At 42.7% G+C, this 20,482-nt stretch overlaps 3 protein-coding genes across 3 annotated transcripts; all 3 read right to left on the bottom strand.

Annotated features, from left to right (window-relative positions):
- Window positions 1–130: 130 nt before the first annotated feature.
- On the bottom strand, window positions 131–6,064 carry LOC131226807 (uncharacterized; the record flags this gene model as incomplete). Its single annotated transcript, XM_058222533.1, has 3 exons — window positions 6,029–6,064; window positions 5,007–5,096; window positions 131–169 (listed from the first exon to the last, which is right to left on the bottom strand). Coding segments are annotated over exons 1-3 (165 nt in total), but the record flags the coding sequence as incomplete, so codon positions are not given.
- A 5,882-nt stretch (window positions 6,065–11,946) lies between these two features.
- On the bottom strand, window positions 11,947–13,963 carry LOC131226806 (putative disease resistance protein RGA1). The gene is made up of 3 exons (XM_058222532.1): window positions 13,936–13,963; window positions 12,734–13,868; window positions 11,947–12,661 (listed from the first exon to the last, which is right to left on the bottom strand). Exons 1-3 carry the CDS (start codon window positions 13,961–13,963, stop codon window positions 11,947–11,949), a joined length of 1,878 nt encoding a protein of 625 aa, XP_058078515.1.
- On the bottom strand, window positions 13,964–15,454 carry LOC131226805 (putative disease resistance protein RGA3). The gene has a single exon (XM_058222531.1). It carries the CDS (start codon window positions 15,452–15,454, stop codon window positions 13,964–13,966), a length of 1,491 nt encoding a protein of 496 aa, XP_058078514.1.
- Window positions 15,455–20,482: the final 5,028 nt, after the last annotated feature.

The raw sequence follows: 20,482 nt of genomic DNA, 5'->3' as shown, positions 1-20,482 counted from the left end.
GTTTAACCTTGGTACCTCGATCCGTTAAGACTCATGAGCCAGACATGGTGATATGGGACACCGTGGTCAAGCTGTCGGCCTACGCTGGGGCGACGAGCCTCCCCGTAGTGACCAGTGACCAACCCAAACTCGTGAGCCGAAAACGGTGGTATAGGACACTGTATTCGAGCTGTTGGCCTACGATCAGGTGACGAGCCCGTAGTGACCTCGAGTATAAACTAAGCCTACGCTAATGGTGACGAGCCTCTCCGTAGCGACCTAGAACTGCTATTGTATGTGATTTAACTAGGATTGACGACCCTAGATGGATCATTGTTTAGGTAAATGATATAAAGGGAGGTGCCTTAGCTTCCCAATCCTGCTGTATGAATATGCTAAATTAAGTATTGGCTAACATGATCATGCACCGCATTGCATGTGCTTTGGCGAGGAAGCGCACGTTTCAGGAGGATGCCATGCGTGAACGTAAGATGAAGTCGCTGAGGGAGTATAGGCGAGGGCATGCATTATTATCATATACCATGCTTGCATTAACAAGAGTAATATAAGACATGATTGCTAGATTGCATTATCATTACTACTTGACTGAATTGATAACATGTTAACCTTTGCCTTATAGTTCCATTGAGTTGATCACTCACTCCCACGTTCTGGGACGGTGTTTTAAAACACCAACCAGACTCTGTCTTAGTTGCAGATGATGGCGCGGCTTATGAAGCGGAGCCTGATTTTGATGTCGATGAGGAGTTCTCGTATATGCAGAATTCAGGCGGGTTCATGTAGGCCGCATTCTGATCGTCGAGGCTACAGGGATTTCATGATCTAGACGGACTTACACCCTTTGATATTTTGTAATGTGAAATGATACATGTAATTGTTTAACCTGGAACATGATTATACTCCGGAGACGCACTACCCCTTATATGCTTTATATATATATCTATCACAGTCTTCCGCTTGCAAAATTTAACTCTCTGGAGTATGATATGCTGTTTTGGTATAATCTCACTCATGTCTAATGCACTAACACGGACAATATTAAATCATTTCTTTCCATGTTACATAAGTGATGCGTTGGAACTCGGGAGTTAGGCTCCTGCTCGACCCCCCGATTTTATCCTCTTTTATCCTCTCATAACCGTTTTTCATGAATCCTAGCCCTAGATTACGTTTTCCCTAAGTTATTTGCCAATTTTCTTACCCTAGGGTTCCCCGAATTGGAATTTCTGAATCCCTTGGATTAGGGACTGATTACTACGCATGCGTGAATGATTATTTCTTATCTTTGAGTATCGTTTGGTTCATAATTTTTATTGATCCAGCCCTATCATGTGTAAGCCTGGACCCGCATAAATTCCCCTTAATTGAATGTTTGGACTTTCATGTGGTATATGGAATTTGTGTAATTGTTTCTGAACTAGCGTGATCTTAAGCCTGAAATCTCGCATATCATATTTAATTTTCATGTCCTGCATCAGACAGCGTCAAGCTCGACTCGACGAGAGTGAGGATGAGATGGAAAGCGAAGATGAGGGGAGTGAGGAAGAAGAGGAAGAGAACGAGATAGAGGAAGAAGGAGAGCAGGAAGAAGAAGAGGAGGCCTAAGACACTGACGAGGGCTCTCCTCCTGCTACATAGGAGAGTGGCAGTGATCAGGCTGCTATAGAAGCCCGATTGGCTCGACTTGAGGAGGGCCAGGCTGCTCTGCGGCAAGAGGTTGGTGAGACCCGGTCCTTGGTGAAGCAAAAATTCAAGAAGGTGTCTCGCACCTTAAGGGCTGTCCTGTGTTGTCTGCAGGACAAGGGTGTGCCACCACCATCGTCAGATTCTGATGACTAGTCATGCATGCAGTCGTCTTTTAGTCTACTTGGTTGCTGTTTCCTGGTTTCTATGTTTTAGCCTTGGTAGGCTTAGTAGTAGAGTAGGTTAATAGTGTATTGTATTTAAGGCTTGATTAGATTAGCTCACATGCGTTTCCTGTCATGATTCATGTAAAACTATATCTCATGTATGGTGAAAAATTTTATTTAATGAAATGCATGACTCCTTTTGTTATGGACTGCGTAAAATGCTTGAAGAATTGAGTATTATATACTAAATCTCACGGGTTGCACCCTATGTTGTATATAGGGAATGCCACCTAAGGCCACGGGGAGTACGACACGTCTCACACTTGGCGACTCGGTTGACGAGGCACCTCCCCACAGCGATAGCCATATGGACCCCAGTTTAGGCCCGACTCACGAGACCCTGCCGAATTCTCAGCCGGCCACTGGCTCCACTAATGGGCCGACACCGGCTGCCCCACCTGTGGTACCACCAGTTCCTGAGCAGAACCGTGCGTCCTCTTCGAGCCTCACATAACACAGTCTGCTCCTCCTCCTGATAGGCTGGAGCAGATGATACTATTGATGTAGTAGCAGCAGATGCAGCACTAGCAGCAACAACAATAGTTCTTGGCCACCATCGCAGGGGCTTTTGCCCAGAATATGCACACGGCCCCACCTGCATCACCTGTGCACCCTACTGGGAACGCGAGTGCTAGCGGCACATTCGAGCGATTCCAACACTTGCGGCCTCCTACTTTCGCAGGTACTCACAGACCCGGGGAGGCCGAGTATTGGCTTGGCCGCATCTCTAAGATGCTAAAGCCGCGGCACTATACTGAGGCACAGCAGGTGGAGTTGGTCACTTTTATATTCGAGAAGGAGATCAGCCTTTGGTAGGACAGCGTCCTTTGGACTGTTGTCGTTGGCTTCGTGTGGACGTGGGAGGCCTTTGAAACATGCTTCCGCGAGAAGTATTTCTCCCTCACGTACCACCATGAGGGAGAGTTCCTTCACCTCCGATAGGGAGGGATGACCATTTCTGAGTACGAGAACAGATTCACGGAGCTAGCTAGGTACGCTCCGTTGATACTAGCTGATAAGCCGATGCGTATGCAGCGATTTTCTGAGGGTCTACGACCCGAAATCCGCTCGAAGATGTGCTGCGCTAGCATACCCAACTATGCTGAGCTAGTGAGCATATCTATGCGAGTTGAGCAGGACGGGGACAGGCAGTCCCGTATGCGAGCACCCATGGGTCAGAGGCCCCGACTAGATCTACCGAGCAGACCGTTCCTAGGTAAGAGGCCACGTGCGGATTCGCCTCTTAGGCTTGTGGCACCACCGACTCAGCTGGGGCGAGTAGAACAGTGCTCGTTGACTTGATGGTCGCACCACTTTGTCATTATGATGTGATTCTCGGTGTGGATTGGCTCACAGAGGTGAAGGCAGAGATCGATTGTGATGATAGGGTGGTGACAGCACATGGACCCGAAGGCACGGCCTTTACATTTCTAGTGCAGGTCAGTTGGTACTACCGCATCAGTTGCTACGCTACCTTGTTAGAGCATGTGGATGGTCCGACATTGGGGAACACGCCAGTAGTTCAGGATTTTCGGAATGTGTTCAAGACAATTCCTAGATTGCCTCACCAGCACGAGATCGATTTTACTATTGACCTGGTGCCTGGTACGACACCCATTTCATTACCGATATATCGCATGCCTCCACGTGAGATGGAGGAACTGAAGAGATAGATCGATGATCTGTTGGAGTCGGGCTTCATACAACTGAGCGTGTCTCCTTGAGGAGCACCCGTGTTGTTTGTAAAGAAGAAGGATGGATCTCTGCGATTATGTATTGATTATCTCAGGCTGAACCAAGCGACGGTGAAGAACAAGTATCCATTGCCCAGGATAGATGATCTGTTCGATCAGTTGAAGGGGGCACAGTATTTCTCAAAGATTGACTTACAATTAGGGTATCACCAGTTGCGCGTCAGGGATGAGGACGTGTAGAAGACGGCTTTCAGGACCAGTTTTGGGCACTATGAGTTTCTTGTGATGTCATTTGGACTAACAAACGCACCGTCCGTGTTCATGGACCTGATGAACAGGGTGTTTCGACCGAATCTATTCCAATTCGTCTTCGTGTTTATAGATGACATCCTGACATACTCCAAGAGTCGGGAAAATCACGAGGAGCACCTGCGAGCAGTCTTCGATAAGCTCAGAAAGAACCAGTTGTTTGCACAGTACAAGAAGTGCGACTTCTGGAAAGAAAAAGTCAAGTTCGTGGGACATGTGGTGTCCAAGGAAGGTATAGCTGTGGACCTTGCAAAGGTAGCCATAGTCCAGAACTGGGAGCAACCCGGTTCGGTTACTGAAGTGAGGAGTTTTCTTGGCCTGGCGGGTTACTATCGACGCTTCATTAGGAATTTTTCCAAGATAGCCAGACCGTTGTCTCAACTAACTCGGAAGGATCTCAAGTTTACCTGGGATGAGAAGGCAGAAGTAGCTTTTAAGGAACTAAAGGACAAGTTGACGTCCGCCCCTGTGCTAGTATTGTCAGAGCAAGGGGTCAAGTATACTATCTACACCGATGCCTCTCGTATGGGTTTGGGTTGTATTCTGATGCACAAGGACAGGGTTATTGCCTATGCATTGCAGCAGTTGAGGAAACACGAGGAAAATTACCCTACACACGACCTGAAATTAGCGGACGTCATCTTTGCACTGAAGCTCTGGAGACATTACCTCTATGGAGAGGAGTTCAAGCTCTTTTGCAACCACAAGAGCCTTAAATACATATTCACACAAAGAGACTTGAATATGAGGCAGCGGCGGTGGACGGAAACCTTGAAGGACTTCAAGTTCGAGGTCTCCTACCATCCTGGTAAGGCCAACCTTGTGAGAGACACGTTGAGCCGCAAGAAGGCGTTAGCATTTGCGGCTCCGCTGATGATAGCAGAGTGGGATATGGTAGAGTTTATGTGGGACTTTGAGCAGAGACTTACGGTAGAGGAGCCGTTTGAAAGCATCGCACATATTCGAGTTCAGCCACTTATCGATGACCGAATCATTGTGCCTCGGAAGGAAGATGAAGGGTTGGCAGAGTTGAGAAAGCGGGTTAGTGATGGTGGAGACTCAGAATGGAGAGTTGGCACGGATTGGGGTTTACGTTATCGTGGCTGCCTACGCGTCTCAAATCTTCATGACTTGAGGAAGGAAGTTCTCGAAGCTGCTCACAATTTGAGGATGGCACTGCATCCTAGCAATACGAAAATGTACCGAGACATAAAGCACTCGTACTGGTGGAGCAACATGAAGGCCCACATAGCAGATTATGTGTCTCGTTGTCTCACATGCCAGCAGGTCAAGGCAGAGCATCGCCGACCTCCTGGTTTACTTCAGCCCATGCCCATAGCTGAATGGAAATAGGATTTCATTTCCATGGATTTTATTTCAGGGCTACCAAAGACGAGGAAGGGGCATGACTCCATATGAGTGATCGTGGACTAGTTGACGAAATCGGCTCATTTTCTCCCTATTAGAGTTTTGGAACTCAACAGACGATTTGGCCAAGCTGTACATCAAGGAGATAGTACGCCTGCATAGAGTTTCTATGGAGATCGTGTCGGACCGAGACATGCGATTCATATCTATCTTCTGGACTCGTATCCAGGAAGCAATGGGTGTAAAACTGAAGTTTAGTACCGCGTTCCACCCACAGACTGACGGGCAGACGGAGAGGATAAATCAGGTGTTGGAAGACATGCTACGAGCTTGCGTACTTGATTTCAAGGACAGTTGGGATGACTGTCTTCCTTATGTCGAGTTCGCTTATAACACCAGTTTTCAGGCTAATATTGGCATGGCTCCCTATGAGGCCTTGTATGGGTGTCCCTGTAGAGCACCGCACGGCTGACAGAGGTTGGCGAGAAGAGTTTGATTAGCCCAGAGTTAGTACAGGGGACCTCAGAGAAGATCGACATTATCAGGCGTCGACTTCTTGCAGCGCAGAGTAGATAGAAGAGTTACACCGATACGAGACAGCGACCACTAGAGCTCGAGGTCGGGGACCATGTGTTTCTAAAAGTTTTCCTTATGAAGGGAGTCCTTCGGTTTAGAAATAAGGGGAAGCTTACGCTGAGATTCATTGGCCCATTCCAGATACTGGACCGAGTGGGTGTGGTGGCTTACCGCCTTGGTTTGCTCACACCACTCGTAGGCGTACATAACGTATTTCATGTATCTATGCTGAAGAAATACGTTCCTGACCCTTCCCACATTATCAAATGGGAGCAGGTACAGTTGAGTGAGGACGCTACTTATGTATTGCGACTAAAGCGTATCTTAGACAGGAAGGAGTAGGTGTTGTGTAGTAAGGTTATTCCGCTGGTGAAGGTATTATGGACGCATCACACTGAGGAAGAGGCTACTTGGGAGACAGAGGCCAAGGTCCGTAAGAACTATTCTCAGATTCTCGAGGAGTACGAAAAGTACTAATTTTGAGGATGAAATTTTTTCTTTAAGGGGGGGTAGATTGTAAAGTCTCGAAAAAATCCGTACCAAGACCCGAGTACCACCTTAGGCAGAAATCACTTAGGACCAAATCCTTTAAAAATTAGACGAGAATTAACTAAGTGTTAAACGGGATTATTTGTGAAATTAGCTTAGATCACTTTAAATATGATTTGCAAGAGCCAAAACTTTTATAGTCATTTACGCTATATTACCTTGAAATCTAGGATCAACCTCTAAACCCGGTTGCTCTCGGGAGCATATTGAAACTTCGTATCGGACCTAGACCGCGCGTCGAAAGTCCGACGACCGTGAAACTGTACGGTTATAACCGCCTTATTGGGCTTGACGACCGTCTCGAAAATTAAGTCCTAATAGTATCCCGAAACATACAACTTGAGCCCGGAGCGAAGTGTGTGAGAAACGCGAATACCTTTAGAAAGCGAACTAAAACTTGAGTGAATTGAGTCGTTCGCTTGCAGGCTAAATCTAAGGTTTCAGACCTTCAGATTCTGACCCAACTACACCCTCGGATCAGGAAAAATTTCCAACACAGGTCGATGTACTTGTGACCCTGATCGAGTGTCGATGACCGTTGAATTGAAACCGATCCTCCGCGGTCGATCTGTAAATCCGATTGGACCGAAAACTTAACCCGGCATAGATCCATCGTTAGGGAACTTTTCCCAGACCGTACGCAGAAAAGGGGCCTCCAGATGTGCTTCGTTGGATCGAAACAGACGACTTTTGGCTATAACCTAAGTATACCATGGCCATGGGGCCAATCTCATCAGTTCTGGGCCTATATAAGCACCTAAACCCACCCCTCTCTCACTCCATACGAATTTTTAAACCCTAGGAGAGAGAAGAGAGCAAAGAGAGAAGGAAAGAGAGAGAAAGTGTGTGAGAAAGTGGGAGATCGTTCTTGTGATTCTTCCCTGCCACTCCACGTGCTTAACCACCATTACCGTATCGCTATTCCGGCGATTCTGATTCCATTCTTGGGTAAGAAATCCTAACCCTAATCTATTTTAGGGATTCAAGTAGAGAAAAAAGTCAAACAGCTAACCTATTTCATACTATAGGTTGTCATTGTGCCGTAGACGACAAGTTAGTGTTCGAACTGAGTTCATTACGAGTCTACCGGCGTAAGGTACGGACTATAAACATTTAGGTTATGGTTTTCAAGGCTTTCAATGTCAGCAATGATTTATGTCTGACTTTATTGCTATCACATATGCCTAGATACAATGTTTTCCGTATATTTCACATATACGTAAACTATGTTTATTGTAAATGCATTCTATGTGTTTGTTGAAATGTCTGAATGGATATGGAATTATGATTTGTGCTTGTTGTGATGGACGTTTGGGAACACATGATGGTTGTACGTGTGGCAACTCCTATGTGGGAGGATTTGCTATAATATGTGTTTTAACTAACTTATTACATGTATGTAATATGTGTAGTTTTTATGTTTCATAAATGCCTGAATGAGAAAATGCTTTATGAGATGTATTTAATGAGGGTGTGGAGATAGGATCCTCAACGCCCTCATCTATAGTTATAGTTTCCTTTTATGTAATCTATCTTGCTACTACGTGATTTATGTATGGAATGCCTATGTATGATAACATGTACTCTATGTGTTCGTTAAAATGCTTATATGAGATTTATATCTGAATTGGTTGTCACATGCTGTGTTTGATGATCACATGTGAATGCCATTGCTTGAAGTGTGATTGGGGCTACGATGTAGTCCAGGTAATCGGTAATGGTTCATTGTCGATGGCCAAGCTGTTTTAGCCACGACGGATACGTCCGATGAATCCGAGTCGTACGGTGATTATCGATAGTGGTTAGGCCACAAGGGGTGCGTATGCGCTCCATGTCGACTAATTCAACGTATGCTCGTACTAGTCGAGCTTGTCAAGTAACCCAATTTGTCTAATGTATGTTCACCATGTATGGACGCTATTGCTTGAATCTAAGGTACCAACTTACCAGTGGAAAAGCTCGTTTAACCCTGGTACCTCGATTCGCTAAGACTCATGAGCCGAGCATGGTGGTATGGGAAACCGTGGTCGAGCTGTCGGCCTACGCTAGGGAGACGAGCCTCCCCGTATTGACCAGTGACCAACCCAAACTTATGAGCCGAATACGGTGGTATGAGACACTGTATTCGAACTGTCGGCCTACGATTAGGTGACGAGCTCGTAGTGACCTTGAGTATACACTAGGACTACGTTAAGGCGACGAGCCTTTCCGTAGTAACCTTGAGTATAAACTAGGTCTGCGCTAATGGTGACGAGCTTTTCCGTAGCGACCTAAAACTGCTATCGTATGTGATTTAATTAAGATTGACGACCCTAGATGGATCATTGTTTGGGTAAATGATATAAAGGGAGGTGTCTTAGCTTTCCAATCCTGCTGTATGAATATGCTTAATTAAGTATTGGCTAACACGATCATGCACCGCATTGCATGTGCTTTGGCGAGGAAGCGCACGTTTTGGGAGGATGCCATGCGCGAACGTGAGATGAAGTCGCTGAGGGAGTGTAGGCGAGGGCATGCATCATTATCATATACCATGCTTGCATTAACAAGAGTAATATAGGACATGATTGTTATACTGCGTTATCATTACTGCTTAACTAAATTGATAACATGTTAACCTTTGCCTTATAGTTCCACTGAGTTGATCACTCACTCCCACGTTCTGGGACGGTATTTTAAAACACCAACCAGACTTTGTCTTAGTTGTAGATGACGGCGCGGCTTATGAAGCGGAGCATGATTTTGATGTCAATGAGGAGTTCTGGTATATGCAGTATTCAGGCGAGCTCATGTAGGCCGCATTCTGATCGTTGGGGCTACAGGGATTTCATGATGTAAACGGACTTACACCCTTTGAAATTTTGTAATGTGAAATGATACATGTAATTATTTAACCTGGAACATGATTATACTCTGGAGACGCACTACCCCTTATATGCTTTATATATATATATATCTATCACAGTCTTCCACTTGCGAAATTTAACTGTCTCTGGAGTATGATATGCTGTTTTGGTATAATCTCACTCATGTCTAATGCACTAACACCGACAACATTAAATCATTTCTTTCCATGTTACATAAGTGATGCGTTGGAACTCCGGAGTTGGGCTCCTGCTCGACCCCCCGATTTTCAGGGCGTTACAGCTTGTCACCTACCTAATAAGCAGACTGGCCTGATTTTTCGTTCAACCACCAGCTGTTTTGCTCAGTCTCCCACAAGTGTACCACAATGGCATGTTTGCTGCTAGGCCCTATCATCTCATTTGCACGAGTCCCACTCCCATTCCACAATGAAATGATGGTGTTTAAATGATCTGTTTGCCAAACACATACAGTTAACCATAAAAGGCAATCCAGGAACCATACAATGCATCTACCAAAAAATTGAGATAGTCCATAAAAGGATGATTGGCCTGCCCGTTTGGATTGGTGGAATCCAAAAAATAAGTGGAAAAGTGCTGATGTGATGTTTTCCATCCGTTGCGACAATAAAGTAACATGTGAGAAACTATTTTCTTTTCTACAGTTTTCCTAAAAAAAAAAGCGTTTTCCTTTTCTTCCAAAGACCTTGATTATCCACATTTCCACACTTTTTGAGAGGTAAATATCACTTTTTCATTAGTGATCATTCCACATTTCCCTTAGTGGGCATTTGGATCATAAGTTAAGCAGATAAGTATGTTTGGTTAACAACATACTTATCAGCTTCTCCTCTCTTTCGTCTATCCTGGCGCCTCTCTTCAGTAACTATGAAAAGTAGAAAAGCTTAAAAAACTAAATGAAGTGATTAAGTGATTTTAAGCAAAAAAGTTACTTATAACTAATCATAAACCAAACTTATTTGAAATAAGTTAATTAACTACTGTTGTAAGTAGAAAACGTAACTTATTTGGTGGTATCCAAACGGGCCATAAAATCATGGAAAGTAACATAGGCAACCTTTATAGGATTCTTTTCCATGGACTTCCTCATCCATTATTTTCCTTAGATGTCGAATTTTCTTTTTCAATTCTACTCTTTGGACTCCATCAATTCAAACAGGCCTAAAATATTTTCAGATCAAATAATGTAACAAAAATACTATAAACTGCATGATTTTTCACATTTAAAATTTTATTTTTTATCAGAGCTAGGCCTTAGTGACTTAATTTCATTCCAACAATATTTTAAATGAATAATCTTAAAGTTAATTACCTTAGATTTGAACTGATCATTTGCAGTGTAACTTCAACCATGCAAGCATTCAAGGTAGCATTAGCCTTAGATAATGATTATCACGAGCTCCTGAATTGTCTCCGGTGTTTGATGCCAATGTGTGGCTCCATCGCACTCCTGAAGAAGTACAATTAATTAAAATGATAATACATCTACTGAGAGTAAGTTGAGCATTTTTAGTAGACAGTGTCTTGACTAAAGGAAAGCACGTAAGATTGCCTTTTGGTCAGTTGAAATGACTGAAGTGACCTCTATTTTTTTTGGGAGTTTTACCTCAAATTTCTTGAGGAATCTATATTTTACCAAATAAAGCCTCTACAATTAAAAATTATGAGGTGATGCTTTTTGAGGGATGAAATTACAAAAATACTCTCATTTTTTCTTAAGTAGTGAAACTCGATACTTGTAGGCCCACGTAGTATATGTATAACATCCAAACCATCCAACCTATGCACCACACCATGGTGATAACATGACCGAAATATCAGGTCAATCATATTAGCTGATGGGCTACACTTAAATTGAGAATTTTGAATGGTGTACATTATTTTTTTATGGATTAGCCCACCTTATGGTTGGATTTTTCATAATTTTACTCAGTATAATAATAATATTAGTGTGCAGATGTTGGAGGGTTGGATGTGAGACACATATCACGTAGACCCCGCAACTTTTGATTTTCTGCTTTGTTGTAAAGAAAAAGCAAAGGTGAGCAATATTATAATTTCTCATCTTAAAAAGCATTTCCCAATAATAAATATAAGCTTGATCCAAAGCTTTTGTGGCCTCTACGAAGTTTTTAATTGTGGGTGCTTAAAGACCACTATTTCTTTGGTCCACCTGAGATATGGATGTGTCTTAATTTTTGAATCATGCCATAAAATGATATGGCAAATAAATCCATAGAGCACTGACCAATAGCCCCCTTGCCACCAGCAGCTTTCAACAATAAACACCTCATAAACATGGTATTTACATTCAAGTGTTTGAGATAAATCATTAAGGATGGGCATTTTTGTCATTTAATGAAAAACATGACATAAGGTAACCCTTTGACAAATACCTTGATTGGTGAGGTAGTTTAATACGAAGATTATTTTACAAAAGGTACCAAAATGTAAATAGAGTCTTAATGATGTAGTATTTTATAAAATTCCCAATCATATTATTATTAAGGAGCTTTCCAGTAAAAATCCCCAAATTATAAAGCAAAGATGAGTTTTGAGAGAGAAGTGGCGCTTACAATCCTATATGGGGGCAGCCTTGCCAATCTGAATATGTGGCATGCGTGATATGTAGTGCCAATCCTCGCCTTTCTCCTTCTACCATCGCTCCTTTAATTGGGGACATCCTTGGATTGTTAGACGTTGGAGATTTGTTCGGAGTTGCAACCCTGATGGCAAACACTCCAATTGAGGACATTCGTAAATTCCCAAATATCGAAGCAATGATAGGTTTCCTATCCACTCTGGCAGAGCCGTTAGACATGAACAACCCCGGATTTCTAGGTGTTGGAGGTTTGTTAGGAGTTGCAACGCTGATGGAAAACACGTCAATTTATCAAAATCATGTATCTCCAAAATTCGAAGCGATGACAGGTTTCCTATCCACTGCGGAAGAGCCGTTAGACTTTCGTAATTACCAATAACTAGCTCTTCCAGGGTTGTGACATGTCGTAGCCCTTCCGGCAAACATGTTAACTTCTGACGGTTCATGATGGTGAGTTTTCGAAGGGAAGTAAGGTGCTGCATACCCTCTGGTAAATATGCCAGTTCCGGACATCTATGAATTTCCAAGGATTGTAAGGCAGTGAGGTGTTGCAGTCCCCCTATCAAACTCGTTAAGCTTTGACACCCGTAGATGGATAGATCTTGAAGAGAGCTCAAGCCTTGTAGCCTCAAGCACGTTAGACCATTGCACTCATTAATCGACAACGAACTGAGAGAGGTGAGGTTTTGTAACTCCTCTGGCAACAATGCCAGCTTATCACACCCATAAATAGACAGAGACTCTAGAGCAGCAAGGTTTCCAAGCTCCCTAGATACAGACTCTAGCTTTGGGCATTTCTTAATATCTAGTCTCAAGAGATGGGTATTGTTTTCAAACAACCCATCTGGCAGCGACCTTAGCTCCTTGAAACCATAAATGCAAAGGGAGGAAAGTGAGGATAGGTTTGCCACTGAACCTAACAACATCTCATTACCATACTCCAATACCAATTTTTTTAGAGATGGAAGGTCTGGAAGCATCGTTAACTTTGGACATCGCGAGACAATTAATTCGACAAGGAGAGGGAGTACTTCTCTTCCATTAAATCCTGACCACTCCTGTAAATTAAGCATATCCATCAACCTGAGTTCTTTCAGTGACTGAAATCCCTCTGTAACATCATCACCGCCAGAGAAATGCTTTCCAATAGACTTCACAGCATCCATTCCCCATGTCATAAGAACCTTCAGGAATGGTGAGTGGCTGACCAAGGGGAGCTGTTCGCATCTTCTGCAATTAATCACTGAAACTTCAATCAGATTTGGAAGAAATGAAGAACTCATCCAATCTGGAAATCTGACACCCATATACTCTTCCACAGTCAACCTTTTGAGATTTTGATGCGGTCGGAGACCTTCAAGGGTTTGCTCCACGTTTCCTTCCAACTGAAGATCAATATTCCCACCCCATGAAAAGCATAACTTACGAAGGTTCGGCTTGTCCTTCAAGTTTGCTTCCTGGGCATCTGCTACACACATCACATTCTCGAGGTTTTGAATAGTCAATTCTCCTCCAAGGTTTAGACCTTGCAGCTCTCTTATATCACATCCACTATCCTTACCAACTACAAGTATTGGCAAGGTCTGAAGGAACTTTAATTCTCCCATATTAGCTGGCATATGGGTCAATTGACGACAGAAATCAATTTCAAGATGTCTTAGGCTAGTCATTTTGCTCATGTCCCCGGGTAACTCTTTGAGATAATTATACCCTGAGATTCTCAAGGTTTGCAAATGGTGAAGTGTGCAAATGGATTCAGGAAGGGCTCGTATTTCAGTACCAGAGAACTCGAGGCATCTTAAGTGCTTCAAACTGCTGATTGAATCCAACAACTCCGTGGTGACATTCACATTGTGTAAATCTAGCACACGTAAGAACATAAAATGTTCCAAAACATCATGAAGAATGCTGAAATTCTGACCTCCAAGCACAAGCAGCGTCCGCAAATGGTTTTCTCTGCTTGAGGGCTCTGGGTCTGTTAGGAAACATTTTTTATACCCACACTCCAATAACAAACGACGAGGATTGTTAGGGATACTCACTGCATTCTTTTCTGGCACAATCGAGCATTTATTCCCAGCAACAGAGCATGCCAAGATCATGCACGAGGTCATGCATCTTGCACCATTCTATATTCCCATCTTCATTTTTCTCAACATCCTGAAAGAAGGACCGCCATAATAGATTATTGAAATACTCTCCCCCGACGTCTTCCATTTGTTTTCTTCTGTATGATGATTTAATAAAACCTTCTGCCATCCATAGTCGGATCAGCTTCTCCTTCTCGATTATATGATCTTTTGGAAATATTGAGCAGTATGCAAAGCATTGCTTCAAATGTGGTGGAAGATGATAATAACTCAACCTCAAAGCAGGTAAAATGTGATTCTCTTCAGGCAGATTCCAAATGTCACTATCTTTGACAAACAGCCACTCTCCTTCCTCTGTTTTGAAGTGCATCAAGCTTCCTAGCGCCTTTGCCGCCAAAGGGACCCCCCCACACTTCTTCACAATTTCTTTTCCAAGCATTATAAGGTTTGGATGTTCTTGTCTTCCATACCCAAATGCCCGCTGCTTGAACAGAGACCAACAATCATCGTCTGATAATTTTGGCAAATGGTGCGGATGGATAGTGCCCATGAATGAAGCAACTTTGTCACTATGGGTAGTTACTATAATTTTACTGCCCCTCGCACCTTCTCTGAGGAATTGTTTCAATCGATCCCAGTTCATGGAATTTTCATTCCACACATCATCCAACACAAGTAAAAACTTCTTCTCCCTCAGCAATTCTCTTAGGCGATGCTGCAGCTGATCCATGCTTTGGAGATCACATTTGCTATGGGTTGCTGACTCTATGATATCTTTTGTTACCTTACTCAGACTGAAATCGTCCGACATACAAACCCACATTCTTAATACAAAATGCGTTGCTACCCTCACGTCATTGTAAGCTAATTGAGCGAGTGTGGTCTTCCCAAGGCCCCCCATACCGACTATGGGAATGATGGTAACATCCTCTCCGTTATCATTGCTAAGCAGTAATTCCATTACCCTTCTTTTATCTTCTTCCCTTCCATAAACATCTGATTCGATTACAAATGAATCAGTTGGTTCTCGGCCTTTAATATCTGACACCCGTTCTCCCCCTATCAAATGGAATTGAGACCTCTCTTCAGCAATCTTATCTAATCTCTGCCCTATCTCTTTCATCTTATCTGCCATATTTGAACGGGACAACAGTGGGTTTGATGCTGAAAAGAAGGTGCTGATCTGCAATTTTCTGCGTTTAGCTTCCACTTTTGCTTCGATTGTGAACTCATCCAATATGTCATCTGCATCATAAACCACATCTTTAAGCTTTCCCAGCCAATTCTGTAACGCCTTGCTCTTTATTGGCTGCTCCTCCGCATCTTCAAGCACTGCTTGTATCGTTGATAACCTGCTTCTTAGTTTTTCCATCTCCTTGTGAAAAACCCAGAACAGTTCACACTTTTCTAGGATTGGCGATGCTAGTTTTTCAATAACTAGTTGAAGAAAGCCGGATACTACTTCTGCCATTCCTTGTTCCTAACAGGGAAATCACGAGGAAAAAAAAATAAAAATTTAGAGATGTTCAAAGTAAGGGAAAGAGAAGGATTTCAAGATCGCATACAAGATTATCCACCTCTATCATTGCCTATATATGTTCCATCTATCATATCCTCTTCTATCATTGCATGTACATGTTCCATCTATCTTAAGATTCTTCACTATATAATAAGCCAATGAGAGCCCAACACGTGAGTTGACATAATTAGCTGTCTCCAGCTTAAGTGTGGCTCATGTTCGTTGATTAGGATTGTTGGTCTGGTGGGCCACTATGCAGATGGTTCCAATTGCCCGGTGTGTGCAATTTTTTTTAATGGAAACTGCTGGTGATTTTCTCGAGTATTGATTTGACAGGATGACCTTGACAAAATCTTGTTCTACGTATGTTTTTTATTACTAATATCACAAGGGCTTGTTTGGAATAATGAAAGGAAAGAAAACTTTTTAGTTGTTTGTTAAGTTCTTTTTTTTTTTTTTTGGCAATTTATGTGAAACATCTTTTGCCATTTTCTATCTTTATTGAAAACTATTTTTAATGCATTCTCACACATCCACTCATTTGAAGGGAGGCCATTTTCCCACTATGGAAGGAAAATGGAGTTAAACTCAAATGTGGCACCATCTATCTTCATTGTGCCCCACACCTGCCACTGCGCCACATGTTCTACCATTCTATCCTTTCTTGTAACCCACATGTGGAAAGCATCCTGCATGTGCCAATGTACACAAGTTCTCATAGGGCCCGCATGTGTTAAATGTGCGAATGCATGTCTTGTGCCACATGTGCCACCATACAACCTCAAGCACCTCACCTCACATGTGCCACATGTGCTATATTTCAGCTTCAATGCTTGCATATGCCACATTTGCCACATGTTTATTATCCATCTTCAAGTATCCCACATGCACTAATCATTGCTATGATTTAGCTCCAAGCACTCATATATGCCACGACATTGCATATCTAGGGAGCATTTGGATGTCAAGTAACTTTAGATAAGTAACTTATTTTAGTTTCTACTTATTCAGTAGATAAGTAAGCTTGGTAAACGGCATACTTATCAGCCAAAAATTAGAAAATCATGTTTGGCTTCAAACATCACAAGTAATTATCCCTCAAGTCTATTTGGTCCCCCTCACATCTATCGTCCATCATGTGGGGCCAACCTTTGACGTAGACCATTCAATGTGTGGGTCCCACCTTTGATGTGGCCCATTCATCATTAAGGGATCACCTTTAAGGGCGTTTGGATTGTAAGTTACTTAAGATAAGCTACTTAATTCTTTCTACTTATTAAGATAAAGTGATTAAGTAACATTAAGTAAAAATGTTACATATAATTGATCATAAACCAAACATACTTATCTATTGTGTGTAAGTAGAAAAGGTAGCTTATTTAGTGGTATCCAAATGGGCCTAAATGTGCACTGTTCATTATAGGGCCCACCTTTGATGTCTGTCATCCATCATGTGGGGCCCACCTTCAATATCCACTGCCCATCATGTGGAGCCCACCTTTGATGTGGACCATCAATCATGTGAGCCCCACCTCTGATGTGGGTTGTCCATCATGCAGGGTCCCCCTTGGATATGGGCGACTCATTATTAGGGCCGAGCTTTGATGAGGATCATCCATCATGTGAGACCCACCATTATTAATTAGCCATCATGTGGAGCCAGCTTATGATGTGGACTATCTATCATGTGGGCCCCACCTTCAATGTGGGTTGCCAATCATGCAGGGCTCGCCTTGGATATTGGCCATTCATCATTAGGGGCCAACCTTTGTCCATTATGTGGGGCTAGCTTGAATGTCCACTGCACATCATGTAGATCCCACCTTTGATGTGGACCGTCCATTATGTAAGTTCCACCTTTGAAGTGAGTTGTCCATCATGCCAAGCCACTTTGGATGTGGGTTATTTATCATAATGGGCTGACCTTTGATGTGGACCATCCATTAGGTGGGCCCACATCAATATGGGGTCATCTAAATGTGGGGCCCACTTGTTTACAACCATCCTGACACGGCCACTAGCTGAGCCTAGCTCGAACTCGGCTCTGCTCAGTCCTCAAGCCTGATTGGCCAGCTCGACTTGGTTTGGTCAGCAGCTCGAGCCAGCTCGAGCCGAGTTTGAGCCAAGATCGAGCCTCTACGACATTTTCTTAAACACATGGAGTGCACCTTCAACTTCTCACGGAATGTATAGCAGCAGCATCGATTTACAGGTATTTCATCAAACACTTAGTAGGCAACATATAAATCAAGATGCCAAGGGTATTTGTTTCATATCCATACCTTCCTTGCCACCAGCCGACACTTCATTGAGTCATGTCATCAAATACTTGCTGAGCAACATCAATAACAAAATAACAGAGTCACCGAACTAGTTCGATTTGAGTTTGATTCGAGTTGGGGTTCGATCCGAGTCTAGTCGAGCTCGAGCAAGCTCGAAATTTCAAGCTCAAAAAATTAGCTTGACTCGGCTCGAACTCAGTTTCAAATCGAGTCGAATCGAGCTTTTTTACGTTGAGTTGAGCGAGTTAACCGAGCTAACTCGGTTCGTGTACAACTCTATCCACACATACCAATAAGATGCCACCATATGTCAACGTTTCCTATTAAATGATGGACGAAATTCTAGTCGCATACCAAGGATATCTTTTGCCCCATATCCTTCAGTGGCACGTCACTTGCCAAAAGCAAAATGATGCAAAATTGTATGCCGGTTTGTAGATAAAACACTGTGACGAATGACATGTAGCCATTATACAAGTGGCAAGTGTGATCGAAGCAGCGTGCACAATAAGTCTATAAAGACCTACCGAGATAGCGATAATATCACAAATTAGATATGCTCGGCAAGGCTATCTTACATAATCTTGCTAAAAATGAGAGATCCTCCTAGAGACGATTGGTGCTCTCGCGACGATTATGAAAGTTCAAGAAATGGTTTCTTCTCAAAGAAATCAAAGACACCGTAAGGAATCCGGATATAATGAGATTGATCCCACAATGTCTGCGGATCTCCATAGTCATGCTAGCATGGAGATCTAAAAACAATTTTGTATTGTAACCCTAGAGACCTCATTGGCAAGTCTGGGATGATTAGGAAACAACTATGCGTCATGATCACCAAGGATCTTAAATCAACAAGAAAATCCAATGAGGGTTTGCTTCCTCCCGAGCTATATAAGGAGCACATGATGAAGAACTCAGGACCCCATGCCAAACATATTCTCTCATACATAGAGCAACGTTACTTATCTTTAGTTGAGATTCCTCCACTTCTATCTAACGACGCTATAGAACGTCTAATGTTTAGGTTAGCTTAGATTGTTACTGGGTAGTGGCTTCACTACAGTATAGTTAGGAGTGTTATAAATATTCACGACCTCCAATCATTGGATTCCTAATCAACCGAGTCCTTATTTGGAAGATTAAACCATTAGTCATATCCTATTGACCACTTAACTCGTTTTTTATTCACACAGGAGATCGCAGGTATTTATCTTTTGTTTCTCTGATTTTATTGTTCATTTGTTGATTGTGCTAAGCTTCAAATATATATTAATAAAATCAGCATTGTAGCCTTTAGTTTTAATCTTTTCTATCCATTATTGTTCTATTAAAAAATACAAACCCTACTATCACCATTCAAAGAAAAGTCCTTAATGCAAGGAAAAAAGAATCCATTCATAAGGATAAACCCCTACCCTTTTAAACTGCCTGATTGCTATATCAATTGGTGGATGAGAAGGTACCTAATTCCACGAATTCATGAAATTTAATTGGTATGTCCTAGCGTTGCGGTCACTAGTGTTCAATGAAACTCAAGTCGAGTATGACTCTAGCATCCCTGCACTAACCTAACTACACACGTTTAATCGAATACGGGCCTTTGTTAACATATGTGGCCTCGTATTTGATTGAATTATGAGAAACATATTTTTTGACATGCTTGATGGGACATGGTATACTATCTTTAGTATTCTTTAATAGAGCAAGATGCCTCCTAAATTGAAAAAGGATAGTTCTATCCCTTACACATTAGAACAGCCATAAGACAAAGGATAGTGCATTAAACCCGTCAACGTGGACGCATGGTTCTCTTCCCAACTAGTCTTCAGAGATGTCGCCATGCGCTTCTTTCAGATGCAAGGACACATAAGGTAGATCACAGAGGGCATTTAGATGAAAGTAGAGACATTCAAAAGGGCAGTCAAAAGTTTCTTTGAGTGGCTTTTGACATCATGAATATTCAGCCTGCTCCCAATCACCCTTTGGATTTGAAAGCAGAACAACCAACCAAGCTCCCTACAAGGGTCAGCTTGACCAAACTCCAAGGTCGTCCTATACTATGACCATCGGTGGCGAGGAGAAACGACCAAAATGGCCGACCTTACAACCAATCGAAATTCATTGCCTAAAACCTATGTATACCTAAGGGGTAACTCCAAGCATGCATCGATAATCTCAGGGAGAAGCTAGCCACCTGGACGATGCTGCACAATTACAACCCGACGGCTAAGAACCAAGGGGAGCAACCTCTAATCACACTGACCATTTAGCAAGGCTACCAGAAAGTTGATATACCTGGAAGTAATCTCTAAATATCACACCAACTATTTAACAAGGCTACCAGAGGGTTGAGATACCCGGGTGCAAACCTCTAATCCCACCACCTCCTCAACCGTTGATTAAGTGATACAAAGGTCATACCTTGTGCTGCTACAATGACTGATCAGCTAAGACGATGACATAGGTTTCATTTAGGAGTACAACATCTAGCTGAATGGTTGGCGAATTGCAATGTACAAGAAATCCTATCCTAACTGGGTATATTAATACTTTGAGTTACCTACAGGATTCAAGTTCCTTGAGTATATCCTATTCTTCGAAAAGGGTGAGACTTCCACGTTTTAGCATATCGATTGCTTCACCATGCAATGTGGTGAAGTATTGCATTATAATTTCTTGAAATTGAGGTTGTTCG

Source organism: Magnolia sinica, chromosome 15 (genome assembly GCF_029962835.1).
Source record: "Magnolia sinica isolate HGM2019 chromosome 15, MsV1, whole genome shotgun sequence".
NCBI classification, from domain to species: domain Eukaryota; kingdom Viridiplantae; phylum Streptophyta; class Magnoliopsida; order Magnoliales; family Magnoliaceae; genus Magnolia; species Magnolia sinica.
This window is presented reverse-complemented; position numbering and strand designations above follow the sequence as displayed.